This window comes from Manihot esculenta, chromosome 14 (assembly GCF_001659605.2).
Source record: "Manihot esculenta cultivar AM560-2 chromosome 14, M.esculenta_v8, whole genome shotgun sequence".
In the NCBI taxonomy this organism is placed as follows: domain Eukaryota; kingdom Viridiplantae; phylum Streptophyta; class Magnoliopsida; order Malpighiales; family Euphorbiaceae; genus Manihot; species Manihot esculenta.
The window spans coordinates 5,010,681-5,025,978 of record NC_035174.2 but is presented as its reverse complement, the minus strand read 5'-3'; the positions used below and the strand labels follow the sequence as shown (position 1 = coordinate 5,025,978).

Sequence of the window (15,298 nt, the reverse complement as noted above, 5' to 3'; positions counted from 1 at the left end):
TCTCATGTGAAAGCAAACAAACTCAACTCAATAATCCGAGCAAAGGAAAATACAAAATTATTGGTAGTATTAATTAATTTATTTAAAGTGAACAAAAATAAATATAAATATAATCAATTTCTACGTGTCAGTCATCCACGAAGTAGCATTACTCAATTTCTACGGCTCAAAAGCTTTTCCCGATGAATATGAGCGCAACTATAGGAGAGATAACACCTCCACTCATCGCATGTAATGTGAAAATTTACCGCTACCACCGTCAAAATTCAACACTGCCTTGCAGGAGCTGACGTATCTCGTCGGACAACGCTGACGTAGACCCAGCCATCGGGAAGCTGACTCAATATGGATGTTATTTCTGACCTTCAAGAGTCCATCCTAAGCACCTCTCTGCTGTGCAAGCTGCTAGATACAACTCTGGTAATTGCTTCTATCTTTACAAAATGCTTTGGTCTTTTTTCTTTGTTTAATTTCTGGAATTGATTATCTATTTGAGAGGTTTGTAGTCTGGGTCTGGAGGTTTTGGGCGATCTTCGTCTAGTCGACATGTCTCAAGAGTCCTTCTCTTTTCTTTAAATTGTTTTCACGTACTTCTGTTAGTAAATTTTCTGGAATAATCTGTTATTTGAGGGATTTCAGTTGATCCTCTGTTTGGGAAAATATATATATATATATAGTTTTGGTCTCTGAGCTAGTGAGAACAATACACAACTTCTTATTTGGTAGAAGTTTCGTAGATTCACTTGATTAATGCTGTGAAATTTAATTACTGGGCCACGGAACCTTCGAAGATTTTATTTCATGCGTTAATTATAATTAAAGAATTAGGGTTGGAGCCATAGAAGGTCATAGTGAGCAGCTTCCCTTACTAAGGAAGGCGCTGAAAGTTCAATATTTGGATATTGCAGGTTAATCAACAAACAAAACTACCAAAGAACATGGCAAATTATGCTGAAAATTCTGAAGGGCAGAATCCGGGAGAGGAGTTCTTTAAGATTTGTTTAGATTTGTCAAAGCTCCAGAAAACTTCAGATGAACTTGAGGCATTGAGATGGTTGTTTTCCAACGAAAGAACAAATGTTCTGAATGCAAAATCAGAACCTTCAAGCCAAAATTCAAACCTTTTGATCAAGTCATCCGGTTCCTCGAAATCAAAACATCTGCAGGACAGAAAGAATATTCTGGTATCTAATATCTATCATGCCAATGGTGTAGAAGAATGTGATGAGAAATTAAAAGAGGAAACTAGTTTCAGTGAAGGTGAGAGGTTAAACCTTACGTTTGACTAGCCCAGTTAGAATGTGTTAAATGCATGTATTTTGGGGGATTTTCAGTGGGGGCTATAGAAAGGGCAAAAGTTCTATAAGAGGTGTAGTTTGGAGTTCTGTTCATGAGTTATGAGAATGCACATGGGAAATTTCTCGGGGTGCTGGTATTTGTACGTTGATTCAAATGTGTTGCTCATTTCTTTTGCAAACCAAAACAAAAAGGAGAAGAAAAATGTGTTTCTCATTTTGAGTAGTTGTTCCTAGATTTGAATATTGAACAATTAGCGAGAATGAATTAAAGTTTTTAATGCTGAGTAGTTAAAGTGCAGAATGACATTTACTTGCGTTGAATCCCACATCGGTTGTGGAAAGGGGTAATGTGCCCCTTATATGGGCCATAGACACTCCTCCCCTCAAAGGTGAGTTAGGTCTGGCCCAAATTGAATATGGTATCAGAGCCTCCCCATCCGATGTTGGGCCTTCTATAGATATGTCACGCACTAGTACAATACTGGGCGTTAGAGGGTGTGTTGAATCCCGCATCGGTTGTGGAAAGGGTAATGTGCCCCTTATATGGACCATAGGCACTCCTGTTCTTGAGCTAGCTTTTGGGGTAATCTTGTAAGCATCATCCTTCATCAGAACTTTTTAATGCTTTGCAGCATAGGAAAAAGGTTCTAAAATCTGATCTCTTGACTGGTAGTTCATCTGTGATTAGCAAGGAACTTAGCTCATTTCTTGAATCTTCAACAAATGGTAGGGCAAACACAAATGAATCTGCTCCAGATCCTCTGCTCTCTCCATTTCTTGGCAGTGGAACCCATTCACACCTGCGAGGAAGCCAGCAAGATGAACCTTCCAATAGAACAGCCCATTCAGAAAGGTATGCTCTTCACATGGCATCGTGACACATACTGTTTCTTGGTTTCAGACCACCAAATTCAGACACTAAGTTGTGGTTCTTTCTTGAATTGTAAAGATAATTTCCCTTTCATATGTATTATCTTTTCATTTTAGATTTGAATCACGTTAACTTTTGTCTTGCACTTCCTTTTCTTGTTGGTTGACCTTGTTGAAGATTGATTTAAAATTAGTACATGGTTAACGTTAGTTTGATTTAGTTTTTGTTAGTTATTTTCAGTTCAGATTTTTTAGGTTCTATTTTCTTGTCTGTTATTGAGTCAAGCCAGTGACAGAATTTTCTCATTCTGTTTTATTAGTTTCTTTGTAATGCCTATTTAAAAGGTACTGAGCCATTATTGCAGTGTACTAAAGTGAATAGCAGATCGAACTGTCAGATATATTGCAATCTCTGAATAAAGTCGTCAATTCTCAAATTCAGTTTGCTAGTTTCAGTTAACTATAAATCGAATTTCAGCATCGTCCGAATTTAGATAACTAATTTTATCCTCCGTTCTTTGCGATCACCAATCCCCTTTCCCTAACAAAAGTGGTATCAGAGCCTCGTTCGTTCAAAACATTAGGCGTTAACTCATGGCATCAAACGGCAATGCTATGAGTATTTCTCAATCGGCAATTCTTGTTTTCAAAGGTGAAAACGAATTCAGGAGTATCCAGATGATAATTCTATTTAAGTCTCAAGATTATGGGACTTGGTTGAGAAAGGGTATCCTGACGCAGATGAAGAGACCAGCATTGTCCGAATTTCAGCATTGTCCGAATTTAGATAACTAATAGTTAGCTATAAACCAAATTTCAGCATTTTCCGAATTTAGATAACTAATTTTATTCTCTGTTTTTTGCAATCATCAATCCCCTTTCCCCAACAAAAGTGGTATTAGAGCCTCGTTCATTCAGAAAATTAGGCGTTAACTCATGGCATCAAACGACAACGCTGTGAGTATTTCTCAACCAGCAATTCTTGTTTCAAAGGTGAAAACGAATTTAGGAGTATCCAAATGATAATTCTGTTTAAGTCTCAAGATTATGGGACTTGGTTGAGAAAGGGTATCCTACTATCCTGACGCAGATGAAGAGACCAGGTTGAAGGAAACTAAGAAGAAGGATTCCAAAGCATTATTCTTCATTTAGCAAGTTGTGCACGAGTCAGTTTTTTTAAAAATAACAACAACTACTACTAAAAATGCTTGGGCGACCTTGCAGACGGCGTACCAAGGCGCTTCTAAGGTAATCACGATTAAATTTCAATTCCTTCGTCGTGATTTCAAAACCTTGCAAATGAAGAGTGGAGAGACAGTGAAAGATTTTCTCTTAAGAGTAACTGCAATTGTTAATCAAATGAGGTCTTATAGAGAATAAATCTTGGATCAAACTGTTGTTGCAAAGGTGTTAAGGACTTTAAGTACAAAGTTTGATCATGTTGTGATAGCCATTGAAGAGTCTAAAGACTTGGCCACATACTTATTTGATGAATTGATGGGATCCTTATAATATCATGAAACGAGATTATACAAATCAAATGAAAAGAATGAAGAGAAAGCCTTTCATGTAAAAGGTGAAGCAGCTAGCAGAGGACGTGAAAAAGGAGGATACAGAGGTAGAGGAGGTCGTGGCAGAAACGATCATAGTATAGGAGATGAGCCAAAAAATGAGCAGCATAAACAAAGAACAGAGAATCAGGGAACTAGCAAAAGCAGTATTCAATGTTATTATTGCAAAAAATATGGGCATGTAAAAACAGATTGTTGGAAACAAAATCAACAAGCTAATTATGCAGAAGAGGAAGAGGAGACCAAGTTGTTCATGGCTTATGAAGATAGTAGAATAACTTCAGGTGATATTTGGTTTTTAGATAGTGGATGCTCTAATTACATGACTGGCATAAGGTCATTGTTCAAAGAGTTTGATGAGTCATACAAGTTGACAGTGAGGCTTGGTGATTGTTGAATCCCACATCGGTTGTGGAAAGGGGTAATGTGCTCCTTATATTGGCCATAGGCACTCCTCCCCTTAAACTAGTTTTTGGAGTGAGTTAGGGGTGGCCCAAGTTTAACAATGATGATAAGGAAATGCAAGTTGAAGGCAAAGGTATCGTAGCAATTAAAAATAACAACATAATATAAAGCTCCTGCACAATGTTTATTTCATTCCAAGTTTAACACGGAATTTGTTGAGAATTGAGCAACTCATGGGTAGTGGATATTCTGTTTTATTTGATGATGGATCATGTGAAATTAGAGATGAAAAATCAGATTAGATTATAGTCATTGTTTCCATGTCTAAAAATAAGTTGTTTCCTCTTGAAATCTCTAGTATTGAGAATAATCATGCTCTTATTGTCAAAGAGAGCAGTGAATCCATGTTGTGGCACTTATGGTATGGGTATCTGTATGTAAAGGGTCTCCAGTTGTTGAGTAAAAGACAAATAGTTTTTGAGTTACCTAAAATAGAGTCTCTAGATTTGTGTGAAAGGTGTATTTATGAGAAACAATATAAAAAATCGTTTCCTATGGGAAAGTCTAGAAGAGCAACTGAATGTCTTGAGATTGTGCATGCTGACTTGTGTTGTCCCATGAAAACGCAGTCTTTTGGTGGGAGCAGATATTTTTTATTGTTCACAGATGATTTCAGCTGAATGAGCTAGGTGTATTTTCTGCAATCCAAGTCAAAAATTTTGTGGTTTTCAAGAAATTCAAGGCATTTGCTGAGAAGCAAAGTGGGCAAAGTGTAAAAACACTTCAAATCGATAGAGAAGGAGAGTTCGTGTCCCATGAATTTAATCATATAGAATTAACAGCTCCATATACGCCAGAGCAAAATGAAGTAGCTGAACGAAAGAATCGCACGATGGTGGAAATGACAAGAAGTTTGTTAAAAGCCAAGGGATTATCAGATGATTTTTTAACAGAAAGTATTGCAACTATCGTTTGCTAAATTTATTACCAACAAAAACTGTTTTGAACAAAACACCATTTGAAACTTGGAGTGTTAGAAGACCCTCGATGAGCCCGTGAGCCATTTGAAAATTTTTTATTGTATTGCCTATGCTTTAATTGATTCTCATAATTGTAGCAAAGTTGATGATAAATCAATAAAATGTATTTTTGTTGGTTATTGTATTTAATTAGGCTGTATAATTCTATTAGTGGCAAAGTAATTGTGAGCAAGAATGTTGTCTTTGATAAAGAAGCAAGTTGGCCTTAGCAAGAAAATCCAGACAGTGTATAGATTGAAAGTTCAGTTGAAATACGACAAGCAGATTCTCTACCTATTTAAATATAGCAAGCTACTTCTCCAATTTCAGCAATCTCATCTTCATCTGAAGATGAAACTCCTCCTAGAAGATTCAAATCATTGGCTGAAATTTATGAGACTCGGAAAAAGAAGAGTGGCACAATACTATGAAAGATGAAATTGCAGCAATTCAAGGGAATGAAACTTGGGAAATGGTGGATCTTCTTAAAAACAAGAAAGCCATTGGTATCAAATGGGTCTTTAGAACAAAGTTTTAAGCAGATGGCAACATTCAAAAATGAAAAGCTCGACTTGTAGTAAAAGGCTATTCATAGCAACAAGGTGTGGATTACTATAACACCTCTCCCGTTGCACAGTTTGAAACGGTTGAGAACTCTTTTAACCTTAGCTGCTCAATGAAATTGGCCAATCTACCAATTTGATGTCAAATCTGCATTCCTAAATGGAGAGTTAGAAGAGGATGTGTACGTGTCTCAACTTGAAGGTTTTGTTATTTGTGGGAAAGAACAGCAAGTGTATAAGCTAAAAAAGGTATTGTATGAGCTTAAAGCATGGTACAACAAAATAGATAGCTATTTTTTGCAGAATAGTTTTGAACGAAGTAAGAATGAACCCACTCTCTACTTAAAGAGGCAAGGTACAAATGATCTTATTGTTTACCTTTATGTTGATGGTATGATATATATGGGTTCTTCTTCTTCTCTAATTAATGAGTTCAAGTTAGAGAAAAAGTTTGAAATGTCAAATTTGGGGTTGTTACATTATTTTCTTAGATTACAAGTCAAGAAAGTTGAAGATGGAATCCTCGTGTTTCAAAGGAAATATGCAATTGATTTACTTAAGAGTTTAATATGTTGAATTGTAAGACTACAGCTACTCTCATGAATTTAAATGAGAAGTTACAGGTTGATGATAGAACTGAACTAGCTAATGCAAGTTATTTTAGAAGTACGGTTGGTGACCTAATTTACTTGATGCATACAAGACCTAACATTACCTTTTCAGTTGGGGTAATTTTCAGGTTCATGCACTATCTTTAAAGCATCATCTTGGAGCTGCAAAAAGAATCTTGCATTATGTAGCTGGTACTATTAATTTTGGGTTGTTGTATACAAAAACTGCAAACTTTATACTGTTTGGTTTCAGTGATAGTGATTGAGCGGGATGTTTAGAGGACAGAAGAAGTACCTCAAGCTATATGTTTAACTTTGGGTTAGCAGCTATTTGTTGGAGTTCTAAAAAACAAAATACAACAGCCTTGTCCTCATCAAAAGCAAAATATGTAGTTGTAACTGCATCAGCATGTCAAGTAATTTGGTTAAGAAGAATTCTTGCATACTTATGGCAAGAACAAGATGGAGCAACTGAGATTTATTGTAACAATAAAGTAGCAATTGCAATGTCTAAAAATCCAGCTTTTCATGGAAGAACAAAGCATATAGACATTTGAGTTCACTTTATTCGTGATGCTGTGGCACAGGGATGACTTCATTACACTATGGCAGTATAAATGATCAAGGATGACTTCATTACACCATTGCAGTATAAATGATCAAGTGACAGATATTCTTACAAAGTCATTTTCTCAAGATAAGCATGTCTATTTCTGAAATTAACTTCGAGCGTGCAATTTTAAATCAGAGGAGTGTGTTGAAGATTGATTTAAAATTAGCCTACGTCAGTTTGGTTTAGTCTTTATCAGTTGTTTTCTGTTCAGATTTTTTAGATTTTATTTCCTTATATGTTATTGAGTCAAGCCACATTCACTGTAGTGGCAGTATTTTCTCATTTTTATTTTATTAGTTTCTTTGTAATGTCTATTCAAAATGTATTGAGTCATTATTCAGTGTACTGAAGTGAATAGCATATCAGACTATCAGATATATTACAATCTCTAAATAAAGTCGTCAGTTCTTAAATCCAATTTGCTAGTTTCAGTGAGCAATATTTTTTAACTATCTAGTATGTTATTTAATTTCAGTATCGTCCAAATTTAGATAATTAATTTTATCCTCTATTGATCACATCAATCGTCAATCCCCTTTCCTCTGGACCTTGTGTATTTTTCTATTTAATTAGCGGGAGGTGAGGAAACCAGTTAAGAAACAACAATCCTGCTGGTTATATTTTTTTGCCTTCCATCTTTACATGCATAACAACATTACATGTCATTAATGATTGAATAATGTTAGTTATCAATCTGCCAGCATAATGATGCTCATTTTCATAAATATTCCTTGTCATATGTCGTTTGATGTACATGTGCTTGAGTAAGGTTTGTGATGCATCCTTTGACTGAACTACATGGTGAAGCAAGCTTGTGTATGGCGCAGTTGTTTCTGTTGCACTGTTCACTGCCTTTCCATTATGGAGATCGAGATTAGAAGTTGATGGAATTTTGAGGAATGATGAATGAGATTTTTGTTTCAATTTACTTTGATTGTTTCACTGATTGGAGGTTTTGAATATTTGGGGATGCCTTTACGAATTACAAATGAAAAGATTGGCTGTGTTTATCTATTTAGCAAATTAGATAATGGGATAACGCTAATTGCATATCTTATTTGCAGCACTGCGATATATTCACGTGATGGAGGTGAAGCAGTGGGCTGAGAGCAGCATTTGTTCAACAGTTGATTTCCTCAAACCATCTTCTAAAGCTTTCTTAGTTTTCCACGTGAATATACAAAAAAAATTGCATCACTCATCGTTTACCACCTAGGAATGATGCAACATCTAGTTTTTTTTTTTTTTTTTTTTTTGGGGGGGGGGGGGTGTTCATTACAGGAACATGGTTTTAGGAAAGATATACTAGGAATAATATTCCTGGAGTGGATAGTGAACGGCAAAGAAGTGGGGAATCAAACACACCTCGTATTTAATGCCTCTACATGTATGTAGCTTCTTTAAAAACTACATTTATCTAATGAATACCGAGTAGAAAACTGATCAGTTAATACTTTGCTAATGCTAGCCTTCACTGCGGTCTCCAGAACATAAAATTCACCAGATATTGGTGAACCTTTGCTTTTTGAGATATTTAAGGGGTTACTAAGTTCATGAAATCTATAAATTGCAAATATAAATTGATTTTATTTTCTACTTCAGCATTATACAAATATAGTTAGGCGAGGAAACAGTTGAGAATGTGCAAGAAACCGGTACTTCGATTTCCCTGTTTAACTCAATCAGCGGCTGTACTGGGATCTCAATACCCAACTGCAGTATTCTTAACCACATTGATTCGGTTGAGTAGATAATACTAAACAAATGATGCATCTGCCGACTTACAACAACCTGGTCCCCTGATGGCTAAGAAGAGGCATAATAGCCCTTCATGTAAAATTAAGGGAAAATTGACAAAATTAAAACAGCTATAATACGCTGAAAGTTCGGTTTTTTCCTGGCTTTGAAAAGTTTTGCTGAAACAGTGAAACTAATTGCACAAATCTGAGAAGATAAAGTTCAACACCATAGAAAAAATCTAGCGCATTTTAAAGTATCTACTCAATGATGGACTGAATAACACCAGCTCCAACTGTCTTCCCTCCTTCTCTGATAGCAAACCTCATCCCTTGTTCACAAGCCACAGGCACAATAAGCTCCACAATCATCTTCACACGATCACCAGGCATAACCATCTTTGACTCCTCATCCTTATCATTCATAATGGTGGTCACCTTGCCAGTGACATCAGTGGTCCTCATGTAAAATTGAGGCCTATAACCAGCGAAAAATGGTGAATGCCTACCGCCCTCTTCCTTCTTCAACACATAAACAATGGCTGAGAACTTAGTATGTGGAGTAATTGTGCCAGGTTTAGCCAAGACCATTCCTCTCTGAATATCAGCCTTTTGGACGCCTCTCAACAGCAATCCCACATTATCACCAGCCATGGCATCGTCCAAAATCTTTTGAAACATTTCAACTCCGGTCACCGTAGTATTCCTAGTTTCCCTTAAGCCCACAATATCTACGGTATCACCCACCTTAATAGTTCCCCTTTCAACCCTGCCTGTGGCAACAGTACCACGACCAGTAATTGAAAACACATCTTCAATAGCAAGCAAAAATGGTAAATCAGTTTGCCTTTGGGGAATGGGAATGTAGCCATCCACAGAATCCATGAGTTCATAAATCTTATCGACCCATTCATTCTCTCCGCGCTTAATGTTCGGATTAGCCATCAAAGCCTCCAAAGCCAAAAGCGCGGAGCCAGAAGTTATGGGTATGTCATCACCAGGAAACTCATAAGACGACAGTAACTCACGCACCTCTAATTCCACTAGTTGCAAAAGCTCCTCGTCGTCCACCTGGTCCTGTTTATTCAGAAAAACAACCATGTTGGGAACTCCAACTTGTTTTGCCAGCAAGATGTGCTCCTTGGTTTGGGGCATGGGACCGTCGGCGCCCGAGACGACAAGGATAGCGCCGTCCATTTGAGCAGCACCAGTAATCATATTTTTCACATAATCAGCGTGACCAGGGCAGTCCACGTGGGCATAATGGCGCGACTCGGTCTCGTACTCAACGGTGGCCGTATTGATGGTAATACCACGGGCGCGTTCCTCAGGAGCGGCGTCAATTTCATCGTATTTCTTGGGCGCACTGTTGCCAGTAGCGGCTAAAGCCATGGTGAGGGCAGCTGTAAGAGTGGTCTTCCCATGGTCGACGTGGCCGATAGTTCCAATGTTAACATGGGGTTTCTTCCTCTCGAATTTCCCTCGGGCAGCACGGACGGTGAAGGAGCGGCGGCTGGTACTAATGGCTGTGGAGGATGACGGGGAGGTGGAGGAGAGGAAAGGGGAAATGAAGGAAGAGGAGAGAAGGGTTTTGGGAGTTAACTTAGCTGGTTGTGTAAGGAAAGAGGAAGGGGATAAGGAGAAAGTGATGGAGGAGGAAGGCGACGCACGAGGACAGGGGTGAGGATGAGGGTAAGCTAATTTAGAGGTGGTGGAGGCCGTGGCCGTGGCCGAGGCTGAAATTGCCATGGGAGATTCTGGGATTAGAGCAAGAGAGCTTAGAGTCGGAGAGGGAGCGTAGATTGGAATGGAATGGAGTGGAGAGGATGACTTTTGTTATCTGTTGTTCATCAATTAAAGTGGATTTTGGGGCCGGAAATCAAAGGGTTCAATGTCATTCAGAATACCTGCGGCTCATAGCAAGTTAACAGGGGCCCCTATAGGCAGCCCACAAATCCTGGCCTCTGTTGGCTTCCAACTCTTCCATAAGAAATTCAACATCGAAAGATTATGGTACTAATTAGCAAATTAACAAATAAAAATTAATGAAGCATTTTTTACGTGCGAACTATAAAATTCTCGGCTTTGGGGATGAATTCGGTTTCAATTAAAATACACGAAACTTCTCCTGTTAGCAGCATTAAAAAGGATTGCTAGCTTTCCATGCTTCTCTTGTGGCTTGAATCTATACTTCAAGGTCACAATTGGGGAACCTTATGCCATACCAGAGATTACTCAACTCTATTGTAAGTACTTTAAAATTAGCTACTCTAAACCAATCAACTGTATGTATACCAACCCCTCATCCTACAAAGATATTCCTACTTATTTTTCACATAACATTAACAAAATATAATCAATATAAATTAAACAGTAATTTTTATATTAATTTTTAATACATATTAAATAGAGATATGTGTTATGAGCAAGAAATAAAAAAGTATTAGGTTAATTTCGATAGTCAATTGTAATCGTAGAAAATAGTTGTGATACTTAAAGTAGTATAAATAAAAATTTATTTATAAAGATAAAGATATTTAATTGTTTCTTTCTCCCTATTTATATTTTTTTTTCTCAAAATCTATTTCTCTCTTTCTCTCTCTCCCTATTTCTCATTCAAAGGGAATTAAAAAAGTAAACATGATCGATGTGATATAAAATATGATCATAAATAATAAAAGTGAAGGATCTTAATTAGGACTCCATATGTCTATTTCTTTCGAATGCTAATTAGATTCTTTTACCAGATATTATCAACAGACTGGAGCTCACATCAACTGATGTGTAACATTGAAAATTGTTGTATATATCGAGAATACAAAAGATAGTTCTTATAAGATGGAAATATATTCTCCAAAAAGCAATTAATACTCTCTCAGGCATAACGTCGGCTCGCCAGTAAGAGGAAACTGGGAAACATAGCACCCGGTCCTTGCCACCTCTTCATTCTAGTTAAACTCAAACCAAGCATTCACTCCTGTCTTGAACATTCTTATTAACACCAAAACCAGATTTCACTGGAAGATTACAGAGGATTAAAATAAAAATATACTTATAAATACAATAATAATACAATAAATAATTGAATATAATATGAATTTTAATGATGTATTATTCTATTTCAGCAAGAATCAAATATTGCCATCCCAGTTCTTCGAACCATAAATGGTTAAATAGGTCCCAAAGGCCTCAAAGTTGTGAGGGACATCACCCACACGTTTGCTTGAATAGGTCAAGACATATAACTGCATCTAAGGTAATGAGGCCATTACATTACACGCTCAATAAAGAAAATCAATAGATAGCATTAATAAAACAGCAGAAAGCCAAAGCCAAAGCCAAAGCCAAAGCCAAGCATATGAAAGTACGAATCTTTCTGTGATGACACAGCTGTAAAAAACATTTCTATCTTTTTACAGCATGTGGCGCCTGCCAAAAGCATAGCCTCAAATATTTTCACCATCCTAGTTCTCACAATTTCCTAGAGGAACTAAACTTGAATAACAACAAATTCCGGAAAAGGATGCAAGCTCGCATTTCTATCATCAGCATGACCATGTCAACTTTCTAAAGCAAAGTTGCATTAACCATACAGCTTTACACTATTTCTTAAGTGCATTCATCTTGTCTCTGAGATAGTAAAGCTTGGCCCTCCTCACTTTCTTCTTCTCGAGCACCTTTATTTCCTTTATGTTCGGCGAGTACCTATAATCACCATTCATTTATATGAACATAAAAAGAAGCTGAATGTAGTAATGAAGAAAAGTGATTCTGACAACTGAAGAACCTCTTTTTGAATAGGAGGGGGGAGGAAACATTGTTCGCTCCCTTGCGAGGTTGCAAACTATCACTAAATCTTACATTATATCGCTTATCTACAATACATATTACATTATTCAAAAGATCATTCAGATGGCGCCAAGAACTACAACTTTATTTTATTCAATACTAAGTTTTACATTCAACAATGAAATGATGATGACATTTCACCAGTTGCTTATGCAACAAAAGACAGCAATGGATTTTCTTGCGTCAAGTTCTACCTCACTCTACAATAGATGCACCTCCCTGATCCTTGCAGGGTGGGGAGCCTGGTGCACTGGAGACGCCCTTATTTTTATAATAAAGGAAGATGTCGACAGACGTCAGCATCTATGAAGGAAGGATTCTAATTTCTAAATACATATGCTGCTTTTGTCTCATATATGGTAATTTCTCATACTATCAAATATATAAGCCAAAAAAGAACACATGCACCATAAACCCAAAATCCAAAGTGAATACTCAGGCAATCACATTTTGGAGAAATTTGACCATTAGAATTAAACAGCAGTTCAACTTCAACAATATCCAAATGCAACAGGTATTTGCAGGTGAATATAGGAGTAGATCTGCATAAGCAGCAATTTTTTATAACCCACATTTCTATGCACCTTCAGTATAAATAAACTCAAATACTTATGCATTATGTAAGGTTATCTTCATGAAAAATCAATCGAGCAGATGCATGAGTAACAAATTCTTCCTAAATCAGTTTCAAACTTAGATAATAATATCTTGCTTCAAGTTGTCGATTAAAAATTTGGAATAACATGAAGAACTTGGTCATTTAATTTGTTAATCAAATATGTGCATCAATATGTTACGTTAACTTCAGATTGCAAGATATTCTTTAAGTGGTAGATACAAAAATCCTCGGTTAAAATTGAGGCAGCATACAAGACATCCAGAAAGAAAAGTAAAATAAAAAGAACAAAATGGAAGAGTGTTTAAGGCAGCATCTAAAGAAAATAGATACATAAATGGTTCAAGTGGAACAATGTATATGACAGTACTTACAGTGGGAAGAGGGATTCAACTCCAACACCTGCCACTAGCCTCCTTAATCTAAAGGTAGTATTTAATCCAGCATTACGCCTTGCTATAACAATGCCTTTCACAATTGACACACGTCTCTTATTCTCAGGTACTTCCTAGTCATATCAAGCATCAAGATGAAAATTAATTTTATCAACACCATTTTTATAAATAAATAAATGTCTACCATCCCCCAGGAATTAACAACAACACATTAATAAATAAAAAAAGATAATAATAACAAAAAGTAGTTATATTATACCACTTTGAGTTGCACAATATAACCCGGCTTTATATCAGGTATCTCCCTCTGTGCCCTTGTCTCCTGCACTGCTTCCTTGTCCAGAATCTGCAAACAATAAAATCCTCAATAGCTATAATGATGGGGAGAGAAACAAATCAACTATGGTCAGCAATATTCTCTTAATATGGAGAAAAGAATGCATGCCTGCATTATATGCCTTGCAGTTTTATCAAGTCTCTTGAATTTGATATGGGGGACGTCATCTGTGATAGGTGTTGAAGGGACTTTGGAAGCTGATTCAACAGACTTTCCTACTGTTGTCATAGTCCTACTGGGGAATGGAGGTCCGGCTGCCACCCTCAAAGACAAATTGGGCCTAGAACTTGCACCGTTACCATTGAATAAAATCAATGTATCTGTTCCATAATCAATTTTTGTCTGCGAAAAGAATTTCAAAGTGATTTCATTTAAGAAACTGTTCTAGGAAATGAGAACACTTTTTTCAGACGGTTCCAGATAAAGTCATAACAACCATAAGGTGCAATGTTAAAGAGAAAAGCAGGTGCTTGATATCTCTCATAAAGCTTCCAATAAGCAAACATCCAGAATTATTAAATATAATTGAAAGCAACGACATTAGATAGCCATGAGCAATGAAGCCATCAACTGCTAATTAAACAAAGTGGACTCAAAATTTTCCATCCTATCTTCATGTTAAATATCAAAAAGTAGCATAAGATCCGAAGAAAGAACATACTGATGTCACAGAAGAGCGAGAAGCAAGATGGTGAAATGACCGGAAGATTTGATTCTTCGAAGCAGGATTTTCATCTAGAACCAAAGAATCGGACCCCAACGAGCTTAGTCCATGAAAATAACTGCTAGAAATAGCTAAACAAGGTCTTGCGGATTTGAAATGACCAATATAAGAACTCTGTCTCCGAATTAAACTCCCGCAGAAAGACTGCATTTCTTTTCTGTACCTGGAAAATGGAGAACTAAACACTGTTTGGTTGATGCGAAATCGAGAGAAAGTATATAGGAAAATGAAAAGAATTTGAAACCCTCTGGCGGTGGTAGAGGATCGGATCCTTCGGACCGCAGCAATGGTGTCTCCCCAGTCCCCAGTGGAAACAAAAAACCCTTGGCTCCTGATTGAATTGGGGGTTTATGATCGAAGCACGTTTATAGACCAAAATGCCCTTAGTCTAGACTTTCGTGAAAAATCCAAAACCATTTATGGGTCATGTCTAGATCCGCAGTTGAGTTCGCGAGGGCCCTGATTGAATCGGGCTTTATATAAGCCTCAGAATCAAAACAATGGGCGTGAGATATAGGTTTTTAAAGTGATGCCCATTTGAGTGCAAGACTTTTTAAGTAACAATTTATTTGTTGTTATTAATAATAAATTTCTTAACGTTTTTTTACTTTATCACTAGATAAATTTTGAGAAATTTATTGAAGAATTACATCATTATGAGAAAAGCATATTATAATTAATTATAAAAAAC

General features: G+C 36.8%; 3 protein-coding genes across 10 annotated transcripts; 1 reads left to right on the top strand and 2 right to left on the bottom strand.

Moving 5' to 3' along the window:
* LOC110599881 lies at positions 1–8,332 on the top strand. Of its 7 annotated transcripts, none has more exons than XM_021736473.2 (4): positions 59–420; positions 909–1,260; positions 2,029–2,151; positions 8,015–8,332. In XM_021736473.2, the coding sequence occupies exons 1-4, from the start codon at positions 346–348 to the stop codon at positions 8,164–8,166; spliced, it is 702 nt and encodes a 233-aa protein (XP_021592165.2). In that variant the 5' UTR covers positions 59–345; the 3' UTR covers positions 8,167–8,332. The 7 variants fall into 7 exon arrangements, 4 of the variants coding, with proteins under 4 accessions (XP_043805944.1, XP_021592165.2, XP_043805943.1 ...); XM_021736475.2 differs by having other exon boundaries at positions 67–420; positions 2,019–2,151; XM_043950009.1 differs by lacking the exon at positions 909–1,260 and having other exon boundaries at positions 1–420; positions 1,931–2,151.
* A 337-nt stretch (positions 8,333–8,669) lies between these two features.
* On the bottom strand, positions 8,670–10,534 carry LOC110599656 (elongation factor Tu, chloroplastic). The gene has a single exon (XM_021736159.2). It carries the CDS (start codon positions 10,433–10,435, stop codon positions 8,948–8,950), a length of 1,488 nt encoding a protein of 495 aa, XP_021591851.2. The 5' UTR covers positions 10,436–10,534; the 3' UTR covers positions 8,670–8,947.
* Positions 10,535–11,971: 1,437 nt separating this feature from the next.
* On the bottom strand, positions 11,972–15,001 carry LOC110600213 (50S ribosomal protein L19, chloroplastic). 2 transcript variants are annotated; one of them, XM_021737007.2, is made up of 6 exons: positions 14,852–15,001; positions 14,545–14,770; positions 13,992–14,225; positions 13,806–13,892; positions 13,526–13,659; positions 11,972–12,391 (listed from the first exon to the last, which is right to left on the bottom strand). In XM_021737007.2, the coding sequence occupies exons 2-6, from the start codon at positions 14,755–14,757 to the stop codon at positions 12,289–12,291; spliced, it is 771 nt and encodes a 256-aa protein (XP_021592699.1). In that variant the 5' UTR covers positions 14,758–14,770; positions 14,852–15,001; the 3' UTR covers positions 11,972–12,288. The 2 variants fall into 2 exon arrangements, with proteins under 2 accessions (XP_021592699.1, XP_043805942.1); XM_043950007.1 differs by having other exon boundaries at positions 14,545–14,956.
* Positions 15,002–15,298: the final 297 nt, after the last annotated feature.

Bases quoted from the DNA above. Each gene is read 5' to 3' on its own strand.
- LOC110599881 (XM_021736473.2), top strand. From the start codon at position 346: ATGGATGTTATTTCTGACCTTCAAGAGTCCATCCTAAGCACCTCTCTG. The intron at 1,261-2,028 runs GTGAGAGGTTAA...AACAAATGGTAG, and splicing joins GGAAACTAGTTTCAGTGAAG to GGCAAACACAAATGAATCTG. The intron at 2,152-8,014 runs GTATGCTCTTCA...TCTTATTTGCAG, and splicing joins AGAACAGCCCATTCAGAAAG to CACTGCGATATATTCACGTG.
- LOC110599656 (XM_021736159.2), bottom strand. From the start codon at position 10,435: ATGGCAATTTCAGCCTCGGCCACGGCCACGGCCTCCACCACCTCTAAA.
- LOC110600213 (XM_021737007.2), bottom strand. From the start codon at position 14,757: ATGCAGTCTTTCTGCGGGAGTTTAATTCGGAGACAGAGTTCTTATATT. The intron at 13,893-13,991 runs GCATGCATTCTT...TATTGTTTGCAG, and splicing joins CTGCAAGGCATATAATGCAG to ATTCTGGACAAGGAAGCAGT. The intron at 13,660-13,805 runs GTATAATATAAC...TGATATGACTAG, and splicing joins ATATTGTGCAACTCAAAGTG to GAAGTACCTGAGAATAAGAG.